This window comes from Balaenoptera borealis, assembly GCF_965194805.1.
Source record: "Balaenoptera borealis genome assembly, chromosome: 9".
Classification (NCBI taxonomy): Eukaryota; Metazoa; Chordata; class Mammalia; order Artiodactyla; family Balaenopteridae; genus Balaenoptera; species Balaenoptera borealis.
Window position 1 is genome coordinate 25,280,338 of NC_138873.1, and position 18,088 is coordinate 25,298,425.

The 18,088-nt window shown below is 37.8% G+C and overlaps 2 protein-coding genes across 3 annotated transcripts in view; one reads left to right on the forward strand and one right to left on the reverse strand.

Annotated features, from left to right (window-relative positions):
• Positions 1-592: 592 nt before the first annotated feature.
• CCDC28A (coiled-coil domain containing 28A) lies at positions 593-15,131 on the reverse strand. Of its 2 annotated transcripts, none has more exons than XM_082405738.1 (6): positions 14,977-15,131; positions 12,911-13,110; positions 9,542-9,705; positions 5,316-5,470; positions 3,529-3,551; positions 593-1,203 (listed from the first exon to the last, which is right to left on the reverse strand). In XM_082405738.1, exons 2-6 carry the CDS (start codon positions 13,066-13,068, stop codon positions 1,134-1,136), a joined length of 570 nt encoding a protein of 189 aa, XP_082261864.1. In that variant the 5' UTR covers positions 13,069-13,110; positions 14,977-15,131; the 3' UTR covers positions 593-1,133. The 2 variants fall into 2 exon arrangements, with proteins under 2 accessions (XP_082261864.1, XP_082261865.1); XM_082405739.1 differs by lacking the exon at positions 14,977-15,131 and adding an exon at positions 14,780-14,905.
• NHSL1 (NHS like 1) overlaps positions 15,063-18,088 on the forward strand; it is a gene marked incomplete at its 5' end in the record, with an annotated part of 304,070 nt that continues 301,044 nt past the window's right edge. Inside the window, 2 exons of the mRNA XM_082405604.1 lie at positions 15,063-15,256; positions 15,437-15,528. Coding sequence (XP_082261730.1) covers positions 15,063-15,256; positions 15,437-15,528 — 286 coding nt within the window. The remainder of the gene's footprint in view (positions 15,257-15,436; positions 15,529-18,088) is intronic.

The following is an 18,088-nucleotide window of genomic DNA, read 5'->3' on the forward strand; positions in this document are numbered from 1 at the left end:
AAGACCCAATGCAGCCAAAAAAAGAAAAAATAAAAATAAAAAATAGGGCTTAAAAAAAAAAAAGACTATGTTCCAGGTTCTAATAGAGCACAGAATTATTTTAATGCAGCAAGAATCATTTTCATGGTAAGAAACTGATTAGAGGCAAATATGAAAACTTACTGGATTAACAAAATTCACTTGAAACGACACCACCACTTCATTTCCTTGGGAAAATAATTTCTTTGTGAAAGTCCAAGAGAATAAAATAAAATCATCATAGCTCTAAAACCTTTCCTATAATCCTCTGAATTATTCTTCAAGAAAACTGGAAATAGGATAAAATTCCTGCATAGTTTATTCCATTCCCTTCTCATCACTGCCTTTCATTTTCCTCTTTGATCTATATGATCCACTTGCCACCTGTTTTTCAAGACTCAATTCAAAGAATGATCTGGATATATTGAGGACAACTAAATGCTAGCAATACGTGTACAGCAGACGTTTGCAAAAATGTACAGACATAAGCTGTGCCGTCAGAGATATTCTTGTTCAATTGGAAGGATGAGATTTAACACATATCAACAGATAATGAAATAACGCAGAATGCTAGTTTGGGGTACAAACGAAATGCTTTATGGAAGGGGTCAGCTCAAGTGTTATTTGATAAGGAGAAGGGGGAGGCCAGAGCAACTCTAGATAGAAAGTACAACCTGAACAAAGGCATTAAGGCGAGCATGAACTTGGGCATCCAGAAAGCCAACTTGGTGGGAATGAAAAATAATGAAAACTATAACAGGATGAATATGCCGTGATCAAATTACTGAGAACCTTTTAAAAATCTGACATAGTAAAAAACTTGGTAAGAAACAAGAATGGCAAGATGAAAGTGATGTTTTAGGAAGAATAACTCAGTGGCAATGTCTAAAGTCTACAGCAGTACTGTCCAATAGAAATATAATGTAAGCCACAGACATAGTTTTTAAAATATATTTTATTTATACTCATAATCAGGAAATTATCATTTCAACATGTAATCATAAAAATATTGAGATAGTTTACATCTTTTCATTCTAAATCTTTGAAATCAGGTGTGCACGTTTTACTTAAAGCACATGTCAATCCATGTTGCCAACACTTCATGTGCTCAGTAGTTACTTGGCTAGTGGCTGCCATATTGGACAGTGCAGCTCTAGAGTTTCTAGAGAACAGAAATTTGAAAGGCTGTGGAATCAGGTGATGAGGGTAGAGAATGAAGGAAGAATACAAAACAGAACTGATAACACCTGACAACTAACTGTAATTAAGAGACAGCAAATAATTTCATGTCCCTGTCCAGGCTAAACGGCAGATAGTGCCATGACTGATTAGCAATGTCTGCTATAGTCATAGAAGGGATTTTTAAACAATCTTGAAGATTAAAATAATAGGGGCACTTGAGAAAACCATAATTCAAAAAGAGACATGTACCACAATGTTCACTGCAGCACTATTTACAATCGTCAGGACATGGAAGCAACCTAAGTGTCCATCGACAGATGAATGGATAAAGAAGATGTGGCACATATATACAATGGAATATTACTTGGCCATAAAAAGAAACGAAATTGAGTTATTTGTGGTGAGGTGGATGGACCTAGAGTCTGTCAATACAGAGTGAAGTAAGTCAGAAAGAGAAAAACAAATACCGTATGCTAACACATATATATGGAATCTAAAAAAAAATGGTTCTGATGAGCCTAGGGGCCGGAGAGGAATAAAGACACAGACGTAGAGAATGGACATGAGGACATGGGGAGGGGGAAGGGTAAGCTGGGACGAAGTGAGAGAGTGGCATGGACATACATACACTACCAAATGTAAAATAGATAGCTAGTGGGAAGCAGGCACATAGCACAGGGAGATCAGCTCGGTGCTTTGTGACCACCTAGAGAGGTGGGATAGGGAGGGTGGGAGGGAGGCGCAAGAGGGAGGGGATATGGGAATATATGAATATGTATAGCTGATTCACTTTGTTATACAGCAGAAACTATCACAACATTGTAAAGCAATTACACTTCAATAAAGATGTTTAAAAAATAAAAATAATAGGGGCACTGATGACAGAGAGGAAAATTAGGAGCAGAAAGTATGAACACGGAAAGAACATTTATTACAGATGAGGAAACTAGGGTTGCTAGGCTTTGCTCAAGGTTACATAGCTGCTTACCAAGACCTGAGACCAAGCGATCCAAAGGCCATGTGCTTGCAGTCTACCACCACGGCCTGCTGAACCGTGGGGGCTGAAGTGAGGAAAGCGGGAGACAAATGAGTCTAAATGTTTAACAGAAGCTCAGATAAGAGAGGAGTTATGTGTCATAAGCAGAGAGAGAATATAAAGCATAGAATATAACGTAAAACAAATACAAAGAAAAAAAAGAACCAGGAACTACTCCTAAGAAAAGCCTCCTAATTAACTCCTATCTTAACCCCATATTAAACTCTTTCTTGGCAGTGGTATCTTACATTAATATCTCCTACAGTTTATGTGGCTTCTCAAAACTGTATTTTCTTCATCTGTAAAATGGGGAGTATAACACCACCGACTTCCAAGAGTAGGACCAAATGAGATAATGCGTGTAAAACACTTCATATAATGCTTGGCAAATAGCAGGTATTCAATAAAGGTGAGATATTAATTACTATTACTGGATTTGTATATATCTTCCTATTTCTTCATTGTTTTTACTGCACAATTCAGCAGTTAGTAACAGTATATGTTATTGCAATAAGAGTGATTTTTTAAAAATATATATTCTATATAGTTTGGAAATTTTCATATACACATGATTACATGTAGCAGTTACCCCATATTAAAGACAATACTCTGAAATGTTAAACAATCTACCCAAATTTACATTAGCAAAACGTGGAACCAAATTTTGAAAATCAAATCTCTTAACTCTACAACCAGTATCCTTTCCAGTATCTCATTATTTGGTTCAAAGAGATGTCTTACCACTAAAATTATTTTACAGGCAGGATCATTTTTTTTTTGTTCTTATATATCTCACATTGTGCCTATCAGTATGTTCAAAAATACATTTTAAAAATTTCTTGAAATAATTGCTCTAAATTGAAATGTCAAAACATGAATATTTTACATGTGCCTTTGTGATTTCCTTTAAGTTAGTCCTATAATACACTTTTTTAATGCATCTAAAATATTCTAGTTCTAATACTAAATTTAGAGTACTGTATTATGTCTGCTATCCCACTTCCATTTAGCTTAAGAATCTAAGATTCAAAACAACTACCCTAATTCTTAATTCTCTTGATTAAAACATTTTAAAATTTTGTCTTAAAAACCCAGAAACCATACAAAGCAAAGCACAAACCATAGAAAAACAAAACTTCAGCATACAAAACAACTGGGAAATTCCATTTAGAAACTAAAGGGAAAGAAAGATGGCCCCAGTAAATAGCAGTAGGTTTCTTCACTTGATTGGGACTATTCACCAAAAATTATAATCTGTGAACTTTTCACTGTTGATGTTAAGCAAAGGATACATGGAAGAATTCAATTCTTCTAGCTGTAACACAAAGTAACAAATTTAATTTTTATTTTTATAAGATAACTATCATAGATAATTGTTAACCATACATTATTAAAGACATTATTTCACATTTAAGCTTTCTTTAAACAAAAAAGTATTATAGAAAAAACTTTCTAAAAATTTCCAGACTGGGAAATTCACTAATGCAAAATAATAATAAAGTAGCTTTAGTATTTATGAAATAAGAATATAAGAGAATCAAAACCATATGACAAAAACTGAAGTTTTATAAGGATTCTTAAAACGATGCTTAATTATAATCATCTCTAATAATAGACTTTTTTTAAAAAGCTGCCATTTTAATGATCAAAATCTTTAAGAACTTTATGAATTACAAAAACGATTTTATGTGATATTCAGTTTTTAGTATGAGGTAGAATTAACCACCCTTATTTCACAGAGAGAAAAATCTGAGTTACAAAAACATTAAATTGCCCAAAGTTATACAGCTCTATGTAGACCCTGAACTAAACAAAGGCTTTCTGGTTTCAAATTCAGTTTTCAACGTACCACAATCACAATTAAAAGTATAGGTTTGAAATTTTTAAACTATGGGCATACAATTTCACTCACATTTACTTATTCAAAAGATAGAGAAAAGCAATAGAAATTAACCATTTCTGTTACTGGTAAATATGGAATCTGAAACTAAAGTATGTTGAATTCAATTTTTATTTATTTTTGTTCCAAAAAAGATTTAAAGAGGCAAATTTAATTAACACTTTTCAGTATATAAGAATCCTATATGGTGTTACTGGTTGAATTGTATCCTCCCAAAATTCATGTTTTAGTCCTAACCCTTAATACTTCATAACGTGACTATATTTGGAGACACGTTCTTAAAAGAGGGAATTAAGTTAAAATGAAGTCATTAAGATGGGCCCTAATCCAGTATGACTATTTTCCTTACAAAAAGAGGAAATTTGGACATAGGGACCCACACAGAGAGGAAGAATGCCATGTGAACATGAAGATGGTCTTCAACAAGCCAAGGAGAGAGACCTCAGAAGAAACCAACTCTGCTGACACCTTGGTCTCCAGCTCTCAGCCTCCAGAATTGTGAGAAAATTAATTTCTGTTGCTTAAGCCACCCAGTCTGTGGTACTTTGTTACGGCAACCCTTGCAAGCAAATACACATGGCAACCTACTAAATAACCATAAACACCAAACATAGTGTAAGTAACTACCACCTGAGTAAATAAGGCAAAATGTATTAATCATACCAGGATCTTTTGACCTACTATCTTCTATATCTTAAGATCTTTTATATGTACAGAAGCAAATATTTTCCTTTTAGATTTGCCAATATCCCAGAAAATATGCTTAGATGTAAATACAAGGATATACTGGATCCCAATATATCCTTTGGATATATTGCTTTCAAAAAAGAGTATAAAGTCCAACATGGATAAAACTTGAAAACATTACACTAAGTGAAAGAATCCAGACATAAAAAGCCACATATTTTATGATTCTCATTTATATGAAATGTCCAGAATAGGCAGATCTATAGAGACTGAAAATAGATTGGTGGTTGCTGGGGGATAGGGGGAGGGGAGCACTGAGAGGTAGAGGATTTCTTTTTGGAGTGATGAAAATGTTCTGTGGTGATGTCTGCACAACATTGTGAATATACTAAAAATCACTGAATTTATACTTTAAAATGGTTAAAATGGTGAATTTTTATCTCAATAAAAATTTTGATTAAGAAAAGAGTAAAGAAAGAGGACTGTACTCACATCAGACAGAAGCCTATCCAGATTGGCGTCACTGGCTGCTTTTCTCTTATCCTCAGGAAGTTCCTCTAACTCCCCATAGAGCTCCAAATTCAAGCGAGCTAATTTCTCCTGCATTCCCCGAACATGTTCCATCTGTTCAATGGAACATTCATTTCCTGGGGGAACATTCCAGAATATTAATAAAGATTAGGATAGGTCAAACTAACTGTCTTGAGGAGAAACTTCTAAAGTCAAGGTGCTTAAAAGAAATTGGTTTTCTTTCTTTTGTAAATTACATTAATGACTGCATATTTTCTGTGTAAAATTATAAATCAAATCTCCAACCAGGAAAACAACAACAATCTAAAAAATAATCATGGGCATTAAAAAATGATATAGAAAAAAAATTTAAGAATGAAAGAACCCTTTAGGTAAAAAAAATTTTTTCAATAGTAATATCATATATAGAGGTGTTAACACCATCTATTCACATCCTAGTTGACAACTGCCATTAAAACTGAGTAACCCAACATTTTATAATGATCTGAGTGAAACTAAGAGTCCTATAAGGACTTCAACCATGAACCATTCTGCCAACCAACCATGTACTCCTCCTTTAAGAAATATAAGTGAAAATATTTATAAAGTGTCAAGAATGTAATGAAGCATGAGAACCACAATATATACACAGTAGAGGAAGACAACTTATTGCTAAAGGATAGGTCTTGCGTTGTTTATTGACTAGACTCCTCTGAGGTAGCATTATCTGCCCAGAGCAACTGATGTATATACATGAAATATTACATATTTTCATTCAGTTTCAGTACAGCCTCTGCAAATTCTTGACACTATAATTTTCCCCTCCCAAAATCTTTGATTTTTCTCAAAGGTATAATATAGCTCAGCTAAAGGTGAAGTATGTATCTTGAATAAATATGAATTAATGTAAATTATACTACTTTTTCCTCTAGCCAGCTTTATAACATCTTCATAAATTGACTATATTACATTATGTTAAGGACTACTAATAATTTTAAAGCTAGTTACAGCTCTTTCAAAATCATCCTTTCTTCATAGTAAAATATCTCATATTTCCTCTATTTTAAGGATGTTTTTCAACAGTTAGCAACCTGGAAGGTCAAGTGGAAGAACTACCTCAAGAGATATATATGTATGTGTGTGTTTGTATACATATAAAGATGTACATATATTATATAGACAGAGGAAAACAATATAGAGTAAAAATATAAAGAGGTAGAAATCACAAGGAACAAGGGAAAAGATTCAGGGGATGGACCCAGGTGACCTAACATGAGAACAGTAGAATCTCCAAAAGGATAAAAAGGAACAGATGGAGGAGAAATAAATGACCAATAGAAAAAAATGTTCCTTGAGATGAAAGATGAGTTGGCAGATATGAAGGGCTCACTGATTTCCAGGCAGGGATGATACGGTCCTAAGCATATTCTGGTAAACGCTTAAACTTTAAAGATAAAGGAGAAAATCTTTCAAGCATTGAGACTGAAAAAAATTACTTGGTAAGAAAGAATCCAGGGACTTCCCTGGTGGTCCAGTGGTAAAGACTCCGCCTTACACAAGACAGGAATAAAGACACAGACCTACTAGAGAATGGACTTGAGGATATGGGGAGGGGGAGGGGTAAGATGTGACAGGGTGAGAGAGTGGCATGGACATATATACACTACCAAATGTAAAACAGATAGCTACTGGGAAGCAGCTGCATAGCACAGGGAGATCAGCTCGGTGCTTTGTGACCACCTAGAGGGGTGGGATAGGGAGGGTGGGAGGTAGGGAGACGCAAGAGGGAAGAGTTATGGGGGCATATGTATATGTATAACTGATTCACTTTGTTATAAAGCAGAAACTAACACACCATTGTAAAGCAATTATACTCCAATAAAGATGTTTAAAAAAAAAAAAAGACTCCACCTTACAATGCAGGGGATGCGGGTTCGATCCCTGGTCAGGGAACTAAGATCCCACATGTCACGGGGCTGCTAAGCCCACACACCACAGCTACTGAGCTTGCATGCCTCAACTAGAGAGCCTGCGTGCTGCAAAACTACAGAGCCCATGCCCTCAGGAACCCGCACGCCCCAACTACAGAGCCCACGTGCCCTGGAGCCTGTGTGCCACAACTAGAGAGAGAAAGCCCTCATGCCAGAACTAGTGAGAAGCCCGTGCACCACAACGAAGAGCCCCTGTGCCGCAATAGAAGATGCCGCGTGCTGCAACTAAGACCCGACGCAGCCAAAAATAAATAAAATTAAAAAATAAATAATAAATAAATCTTTAAAAAAAAAAAGAAAGAATCCAACTGGCAATCAACTTCTCATCTGCAATGCTTATATATAGCAAACCATCGAATAACAGAGACTTCAATCCAAGAATACAAAGTCACTTAAAAGTTAGGGCAGGAAGGGTGTTGGGGAGAAAAGTGAAGAAGTAAAAGTGATCCAGAGATTATATCTCAAGGGTGGGAGAGAAGAGAGGGGAGAGGGAAGTGAAAGTATTCTAAAGATGCCACCTTACCAGGATGGAGTAAAGCAAGGAGGAAGGGATGTCATAAAACATCTTTGTGAAATAAATAACGTGTTTTTAATGTCTTCTTTTCAAATAATAGTATAACCCAGAAACTATAAGAAAAGATAGACATATTTGAGTATACAAAAATTTAAAACTTTTATAAGGCGATGTATACCATAAAATCCACAGACACACTAATGTTGCTTAAAAAAATAAAAACAAAATAGGTCAGAGGGTTAGTACCTAAAATATGCAAAGGGCTCTTAGTAATTAACAACAAAAGGATAAATAACCAAATAAAAAACTGGGTAAAGGTCCTAAAAAAGAGCAATCCAACCGCTTAACAAACATTCATGGCTATTCAAATTCAACAGTAATAAAAAAAACCCTTTACAGCAACAGGCTGGCAAAAATGAAAAGGCTGGTAATACCTATTAGCTGGTGGGAATTCAGGGAAAAGAGTTGTTTCATAAATTGTTAATGAAAACTAAAAGTGCAATAGCTTTTTTGAAAAGCAATCTGGATACTTTTATTAAAATTAAAATTACCTCTATGCTTTGACCCAGTAATCCCACTCATGGGAATCCATCCCAAAGAAATCAAAACAGCCACATAAGGATACATGTAAAATGATGTTCACTACACCACTGAGTTTAGCGGCTCCAAACTGGAGACGAAGTAAATGCCCTTCAACAGAGAAATGGCTGAATAAACCAGGGTATATTCACAACTTGAAAATTATGTAGCTATTAAAAAAAAAGAATGAATTAGAGCTATACCAGGTGACTCAGAGAGATTTTCATCAGGTATTGTTTAGTGAGCAAAGCAAGACACCGAAAAGTGTATATAAGATACTACTTGTAGAAAACAATGAAAAGAAAAATCTGTGTGTGTGTGTGTGTGTGTGTGTGTGTCACACAGTTAACTGGTTGGGGCTGGGGGGAGGCAGAGGCAGTAGAGGGCGTAAGGGAAGGGGTAGGGAAGCCAAGTAAAAGAGCTGGGGAGGGAAAGACAGCACTTAAAAACAAAATATTTATGTTGATGACATTTATGCTTTTGTGTGAGATTCCATATGTGTGCACTCAACAATTTTTAGATTGCTTTTTAAAAAGGCAGGGAAATAATTTTTATAATCAGAAAAAGCTTATAAAGTGAGTTGGAAGCTGAACATGAAAAATCTGACCATACACTTTGTGAACTCGCATACAAAAATACCTACTCAGAGTTTTATTGGGACGATCAGTTAACTGTTCTTACGTCTTCATCAAGCCAGATTCTTTAATATTCGAAAGTTAGGTATTGTGAGCAAGAAACAAGTTTAGGCTTGAAAGGGTAAAGAAAAATGATCTTGAGTCTTTCTAAAACTGAAACACTAAATCTAAAGTATTTCAGTTGACAGAGAATGTCCCTTTTGTTTGTTACACTTTCAAGATACTTAGTCAACAGCAATCCTACTTTAACAATTCAACTAACCCTCCCTTTTTAAAAAACTTTTTCCTGAAATCTTACAAGACAAATTATATCCCACGACAAATGAAATCTAGGATGATTGCGTTTTATGCCTCTGGACTGTTGTTTTGTTTTGTTTTTTTTAAATAAAAGAAAATGACACTTCAAAAAGGAATTGCAAAATATATGCAGAAAATATGATGCAAACATCTTGAGAAGAAAAAGAGTAGAGAGAAACATCTATGGATTACCGAATGCTTGGAGTTTTCCAGAGTGGAAGTCATTCAAAAGGCTGAGGAGCCCCCTCTCCATCTCCTGGACATCAGAGACATCGGTGAGGAAGGAGTGCTGGATCGGGCTTGACTGAGCGCCTTTGCCTTCTCCACCCTGAGGTTTGGTCTTTTCTTTCATCACTCTGTAAAAAGGGTGCAATAAAAAAATTAATTGCCTATAATTACCTTTAAAAAGAGATATTTTTTCAGGCTGTTCTAGATTAAGGGAAAAACAAGACATCCGAATAAAATCAATACTAAATAAAAGCAGCCATTTCAAGGCAGAAACCAAAAGAACAGGCTATGAAATCTCAAACAAATGTATAAACTATAACTACTAAGGTATATAAAGAGTTTGAGTAATGTACTTTTACTCTATGGTAATTCTTTGGACTGCAAAAAAAACTTTTACTAGCCTGTGTTTCATATTTCACTTCTCCGTAAACATATTCTGCTTTCCCATCTAACTTTATCCTAGCTGTTCCCCGAACTATGGGCTGTCCAGCAAGTGGCTATGGGGCCCCTACTCTGCAGCTGACACGGTGCCAGACACTGAGTATATGAACGCGTGCAGGACGTCAGTGACTGCACTGAAGCACGCCCAGTCTAAGGAGAAAGACAGACAGAAATTCACAACCAACACGTGACGGAGCGCTAGAACCTGTTATCCTTGACTCCTCCAGCTTCCTAAGGCCCCCACGTGCAGTCATGAAGTCCTACTGGTCACACCCATCGAGCTGTCTCTAATCTCTCCTCCTCCACTGCCACTGTCCTATACCTGACGCAGCTACTCCAGCAGCTTCCCAGCTGGTCTCCCGGCCTCTACGTGCTGTCTCTGAGCCCACAGAGCAGCCAAGTCAATTTTTTAAAAGTAAAGTCAGATCATATAATTTACTTAATGCAAACCTTTCAGTAGTCCGATAACCTGAAGAAATTCTATCCTCTCTTGTATGTCAATGCTCTAGACATTCTGAATCTCTTTTGCTTCCTAGAAATCCCTTCTCTCGTCTCCTTGCAGCTAATCCTCTGCCCACGTTAGCCCCCTTCCCCTCACTGCCATCCTTGCCAGGCTACCTCCCACACATCCTTCAAGTCTCAGTTTAAATGTGATTTGCTCAGGAAGGCCCTTTCCGAACCCCTGGACTAGGCTAGTTCTCATTACACACGTCTAGCATATGCCAGGCTCTCAAACTCTGGAGTGATGGTGCTATACATACTGTGATACGGGAGCAGAGAGAAAGAACAGTCTACTCAACCTAAGGGCAGCAGAGAAAACGTCCTAAAGGTGATATGTGAGTGAAGGCTTAAAGACTAGGAGTGAACCAGGCAAAAATGGGTGACGGAGTTGTGTGTTACTTTTATAACCCTGACACGTGCTATAGATCCTGAGGTAACACATATATTCAGGACTCAGTTAATTTCTACGTAATGTAGCATGAAGACCTCTTCCCCACAAGTGCACTCGCCACAATGTGGGTAAGACGAATAGGGTGTACTGGGGGGCTCTGAGTGTGCGGGCAAAGGTGGCAAGACTAATTAATTCCCGTGAAAAGAAATCAACTTAGAACACATAGGCCGTTGACGCTAGGTCACTAACAGTTCTTCACAAAGAGAGATTTGTAATTTTACACACGTGATATTAGATTTACTATCACTATCTAGTATCTTGCTACTCAAAGTGCTGTCCAAGACCTGTACCATCAGTATTACCTGTGAGCTTATCAGAAATGCTTAGCTGAAGCCCCATCCCGAACTAACTGATTCAGGATCTACATTTTAAAAACATTCCCAGGAGATCCATATTCACATTAAAATCTGACATAAACTACTATAGACTATAAGGTTTCAGTATAGCAAATCTTTTTTTCTTTCAAATTGGAAGCTTTATCCAAGTAAGTGTTTTGCATCAGTTCATCACTTAACAACCTTCTCAAAAAGGAAAATAAAAATCTGTTTCTTCTTACTTTGGTGTTTTTGATCATGTCACACTGTCTCACTTTATGTTAAAATAATTCAATTAAAAAGCACTCACTGAAATTATACTATGTGCAAAGCCCCACTCTAAATACTGTCTGGCACACAAGACCCAGCCCTCAGGAAGCCCACATTCTAGAAGAGGGGAGAGAAATAAAAGTACAAGGTAGAAAATGACAATGAGATACAAATAAACTGATGCAAAAATTTGGAAAAAGGAGTGATTCCCTTTCAAATCTCTTGGCTTTCTTTCCCCATCAACCATAACCATATTCAAAATCTGATTCTAAATTAAACTCCTTATTGGAATGTTCTTTTCCAAGGGTCTCTGGCTATGTCCCTTTTGTTTCCTCAAGGACAGTGTGAGATCATCACCAGCAATCTTGTCTTTTGTGTTAATCCAGTGGCTACAAAGTGCTACAAGCATTACTTCCTTAACTGACTCTCATGATAAGCTTGCAGTTAGAAGCTTATTTAATCATAATTATCTAGAGGATTGAGATTATGAAATGCTTTTTCTCTTAAGATATTATCCTGCTTTCCAAATATCTAACCCTACAAAATACTCATATATGCAGCAATAATAGGTAACATTTAAACTTGTCCCCCGTTTCCTTTAAAGCCTTAAGGCAAATATTAATATGTTCACTAAATATTAATAATGATTACTTCTAGGTGGTAGGATTTTAGTATTCTTCTGTTTCTTCTTTGAATTTTTCCTGTGTTTAAATATTTACAATAAATACAAATCATTTCTACTAAAACAGTGAACTCATTCTTTTAAAAAAAATAAAACTACCAAAGCACAAACACTCAGCTTAAAAAAAACAACAACCAGATATGTCTTTTCCATTTCTGGCTAGCTCATCAACTTTGTCTGCAAGTTTTCTTGCTCTGTATTTTTTTTTTTAATATTTATTTATTTATTTGGTTGCGTTGGGTCTTAGTTGTGGCTCGAGGGCTCCTTACTTGCGGTATACAGGCTCCTTAGTTACGGCGGGTGGGCTCCTTAGTTGAGGCTCACTGGATCCTTAGTTGTGGCATGCGAACTCTTAGTTGCGGCATGCACGTGGGATCTAGTTCCCGGACCAGGGATCACACCCGTTGGGAGCGCAGAGTCTTAACCACTGTGCCACCAGGGAAGTCCCTGCTCTGTATATTAATATGAGACAAAGTAAGAGGCTTAAAGCCAATCATTCATTCTGCATTTTCTAATCTCTATACACTGTAACCTTCAAAAAATTTTTTTCTAAATCACATATAATATGTGCCTCAAAAGTCAAACCAAGAGGAAAAAAATGTTATAAGAATTAGTGGATTTAGTGTTTACTTTAATAGCATTTTGCTGTGATAATGTGAAAGAAAAGAATTCACCTTTTTAACTTTGGTCGCTGTGAAGTTGACTGTGATGCAGGATTTGAAAACCCCGTGCTTTTACTAACTGGAATGGCATTTTTTTTGGCATTAACAACCTGAGTAGAGTGGGCACTAAAAGACTTAGGACTCCTCCTCTTCACTTTGCGCTCCTCCATTGTTTTAAGTTCCTTACTGCACCAAGGCCAGCTTCTTATGACCTAAGGAAATACAGCAAAATTATACACATATGCTATAATACGCCAAAATGAAAGGGCTTCAAAGACCCACTTCATGGGCTGAAAGAGGATCAAGAATTTCAGAGGTCATTAAAGAAAGTTAGAACAAGGATTCTTAAGCTTAGTTTACTGTATTATGTACACAGAAGCCCTAACCAAAACTGCCTGTTAGACAAAAAATTTTTTCACTGTTTATTAATTCATTCCACAAAAATTTACTCTCTTCTACATGTCAGGCACTATTTGGGGCATTGGAGAGACAGTACTGAACAAGACAAAGTCCCTGCCCTCAATGTTCCCTACATTCTTATAGAAGGGGAACAACATATAAACACTAAACAAATCATCCAGCCTGACTCAAGCTTTATGTGCCCCTTAGGTCTCCCTTCTAAAACACATTCTTTGAAAAACCACCTAGATACAAACAGATATATAATTGACATGGGTACCTGCATTTTAATTAGCAACTAGAAACCTTATTTCAACTACCAAGTAGAAATTCAGTTGCTGCCTAGAGTTAATACTGATTCTAGTTCCTTGATCAAATGAAGTTCTGTAAAATTAAACTTGTTCCATCATAATTTTAAATTTACTTTCTCTACCTATTTCCAAGGAAACATGAAACTTTATTATATATGTTTAGTTTTGTCAATGTCAAAAAAGTTACACTACGAAGTTACAGTCAGTCCTTCCATAGAGAATATGTGTAAAACCTTCTATTTATCCAGTACTTTCCCTTTGTGTATTAACCAGCTTTATTTCTCTAACAGCCACCCATCTAAAAATATCCTTCCACATTTCCTTTTTATTTATGCATAATATTAAATTCTTCCTAATTATATTGTTTCATGTATCATAAGATGAGAAATTTATATGGCTGTTCTTCTCATCAGACTGTAAAGTGCACTAGGACCGTTAGGCCTTTTATTGTATGTTGTGTTGAATTTAATCATTCTATGAACATTCAAAAAGACTCAAATCTACTGATGTCACTCCTCAAGTAATTATTTGAGAATTTTAATGAAAATAGATTTTTTTGGCTACTGTCTGGACTCCGTGTTACTAGCACTGTTATTTAAACCATTGAGCTCAGTTGGCTCAGGCTGACTCTAGACAATCATAACTGGAGCTAAACCTCCAAAGGACCAAAGGCTGTAAAGGAAAGGCTCTATTGCCCAGTCTCTAATCCCAGATAACGAACGCAAATCCGCTTAAATCTTGGCTAACAATTTTTCCTTTAAGAAGCATTTTAAGTAACAGAACAGACATTTCGGGGTTGTTTCAGCATGCAACACAAATTAAATGTTTAAAAAATAACTGAATAGAGAAGATGGGATATCAGTTCTCCAAAGAGGCAAGGATCTGTATAAATTTATGATACACATAAACACACTGGTTTTCGAATTTAATTATGCTTATACGCAGTTGGTGACACAAGAATAAAAAAAAAAAAAACAGGAAACAATGCAAATAAACCAACAGTGGTCTAAACTATTGATAAGATGTTCTGAGGGGCCAGGGCTCGAAAATTATGCTTTTTTGGTTAGATAACATCACTACTACAAGAGCACCGAAACCCTTCTTGTATACCAAGCAGCAAGGAACCATTCAGAGAAGACCTTCATAGACTACAGCTCGTAGTCCAACTCACACATTAGTTTGAGAGCCAGGAACCCACAGCCTCCAAGCAGGACCACTAGAAATTCCTCTTGACTTCACCTCATTGCCCTTCTCTAATCAGCCTTCACGGAGAACCTTCCCCGCCCAGAATCCGGTAGCGGCCAGAACCGGTGGTGGGAGGGGCCTACAGGGGGACATTGCGGGGGTGCCTTTGCTTCCACTTCATACCTGAGGAAGAAGGGGATCGGGGTCCTCTTCCACAACCTGCAAGGACCCCGGGGCCTCTGAAGCCACCGCCGCAGCTGCAGCCGCCGATGCTACAGCTGCAGCTTGAGCCGGGGTCACATCCCGGACCTCTCGCCTCCACAATGCCCTTTGTTTACGGAAGTGACGTAAGGAGGCGGAGCCTCCGCTTACTGGCCGGGAGCCTCGCCTCTTCCTGTTCCACCTGTGCGGCTCCCCGTCTCCGGCCCTGGCACCGCATTGCTTCCCCTGTCCTGCATTCACTGTAAGTTCGACGGGCATGGAAAGGAGGATCCAGAGGTGGGCTTTTATTTGGGGCTCAGTGGCCCAGAAGCTGGGAGGGTAAGGAGGGGAGGCGGTGGCAAGAACCGGAAATGTAGTACCTTTTCCGGAAGCTGTCCCGCCCCCTCCGTGAGTGTCATCCCCCACGCACTACAATTCCCAGCATGCTGTTCGAGCAAGCGTGGAGGCGGAACCAGAGTGTCGCCATAGCAACTGTTCCGGATTGTTTCCAATGCCTCGCCTGGACTTCGCAAGGTAAACCAACGTTGGCTTGTAAGGCAGCGTAAAAAAACGTGATTCTGTTTAGCAACCCCGAGGCTGAGCCCCTGAATGAAATGCTATTACTGTTGCTATAAGTAGCTACTGTTCAGGCACTTGACAGACGTCATCTCTAAACCTCACTGCAATCTATGAATTAGGTGTTAGAACCTCCTTTTAGAAATGAGGAAGCTGACACTCAGAAATGCTGCGTCTCTCTGTCGCCAAGACAGTTCCTCCCTACCTTTACTCCCTCTGGAGAAGGAGTTGAGGATTGAGAGAGATCGAACTCTCCTAAATGAGGGGAGAATCCATGTTTTATTCCCTCATCTGGATAGCCTTCCCCGTTGGGGTGGGAGATTTTAGGTTCATAGACCTTTAGATTGAAGAGACTAGAAAGCACCACGTACTTCTTCGTTTGCTAATAAGGAAACCGTATCTAGAGGTCGTATCAATGCCCGAGAGACAGAGCACAAACGAATGCAATTATCCTGGTTTCTAATATGGGATGTTCTACCGCCACCCCCCTCCATTTTTTGAAATTCTGAAATGTTTTAAAAAGAAAAACAGTAAACATTCATGCACCCACTATCCAGAATTAACGGATGTTACGTTTTATCATTTTATATATATATATTTTAAATTAATTAATTTATTTATTTCTTTATTTTTGGCTGTGTTGGGTCTTCGTTTCTGTGCGAGGGCTTTCCCTAGTTGGGGCAAGCGGGGGCCACTCTTCATCGCGGTGCGCGGGCCTCTCACTATCGCGGCCTCTCTCGTTGCGGAGCACAGGCTCCAGACGCGCAGGCTCAGCAGTTGTGGCTCACGGGCCCAGTCGCTCCGCGTCACGTGGGATCCTCCCAGACCAGGGTCCGAACCCGTGTCCCCTGCTTTGGCAGGCAGATTCTCAACCACTGCGCCACCAGGGAAGCCCTCATTTTATATTTTTAAATGAAGAAATATACCATTACAGATAAAGCGGGTGCTACCTTTTCTCAGTGCCACTCTACTTCCCTTCTGAGGGGTAACTACGGTCTTAAATTTGATACGCATCTTGCTAATCTAGGTTCGTATACTTTCACTATTACTATGTATTTGTAAACAATATATCGAATGACTTCGGGCTTTTGAAGTTTTACATGAATGCTTTATATTTTGTGTATTGATCTACAACTTGACTTCTCACCCAGTTCTATGTTTTTGAGACTTATCCACATTGATACAGATGGCTAGACTTCATTTGTCTTAATTACATAGTATTCTGTCAAATAGGCTTGCCACAAACTATCCGAGAATTCCCATAGTGATGGACGTTTAGGTTGTTTCCCATTTTTCACCGTTACAAACAATGCTGTAGGGGGCAATCTTCTCAATATCTCTTCTCAGTGTCTCTTAACTCATCCCTGAATTGTCTCATCTGAATAAGCAGAACTTGCAAACTGGTGATTCACAGGCTTTTTTTTTTTTTTTTCAAGTTGGTTACTAACAGTTAAAAGCAAAGGAATTTAAAATGATGTCAACTCATCCCTTTGGCATCCCAGTAATAAATGGGAAGATCTGACCACACTAGATCTGCACTGTAGACTGGCAACAGTAGTTCAAGCCCAAGAGCAGCTGCCTCCTTTAGATCAGTTCAGGTGATCTCTATTTTTCTCTAAGACACAGTGCGGTTAGTATCCCTCTGAGCCCTGTGGTATTTGCATTTGCAACATAATACAGTAATGAGATAGAGTCATAGAGGTACTTTTATTTGAAATCTAGAGTTCTTGAAAGAAATCTTGTTCTTTGAGGCTTACTAGATTTTCCTTTATACTGCAGAGATCCCTGCTTTGGATTGTTAAATGCACACCTTGTGTAAATTAATCAGATACTTTCTTCCTAAAGACAGTATGTATTTCCAGGTTAGGAGCTGTGATCAACAAGACCACTCCCCTCACCCCCCACTAATGTACTCTATGTAGCATATTTTCAGGACTTCCCTGGCGGTCCAGTGGTTAAGAGTCTGCGCTTCCACTGCAGGGGGCACAGGTTGGATCCCTGGTCGGGGAAGATACCACATGCTACACAGTACGGCCAAAAAAAAAAAAAAAAAAAAACTAGCATATTTTCAAAAATATTATTTCTTATGGAAAGTTTCAAACATATACCGAAGAAGACAGCATGATATAATGAACCCCTGAGTATCCATCATCTAGCTGTTGACTCATGGCCAATCTTGTTTCACTTATACCCCTCCCCTGACATTTTCTCCTGTCCAGTAATATTTACATTGAAGCAAATCCAAGATATCACTGAATCCGTAATATTTCAGTATGGATCTCTAAAAGACTTTAAAAAACGTTACCATAATATCACTATTATTCCTAACACAACACTAATTGCTTAATATTTTCAAATATGCAGTCAGTGTTCAAATTTCCAATAGCATCCTAAGTGTCATAATATTTTTTTACATTTTATTAAATCAGGAATATTTTTCTGTACCGTCCTTAGGTGATGAATGGGTTTGGAAGCCACTGTTGTACATCTTCATCTGTTGAGCTGCAAACTGGCAATG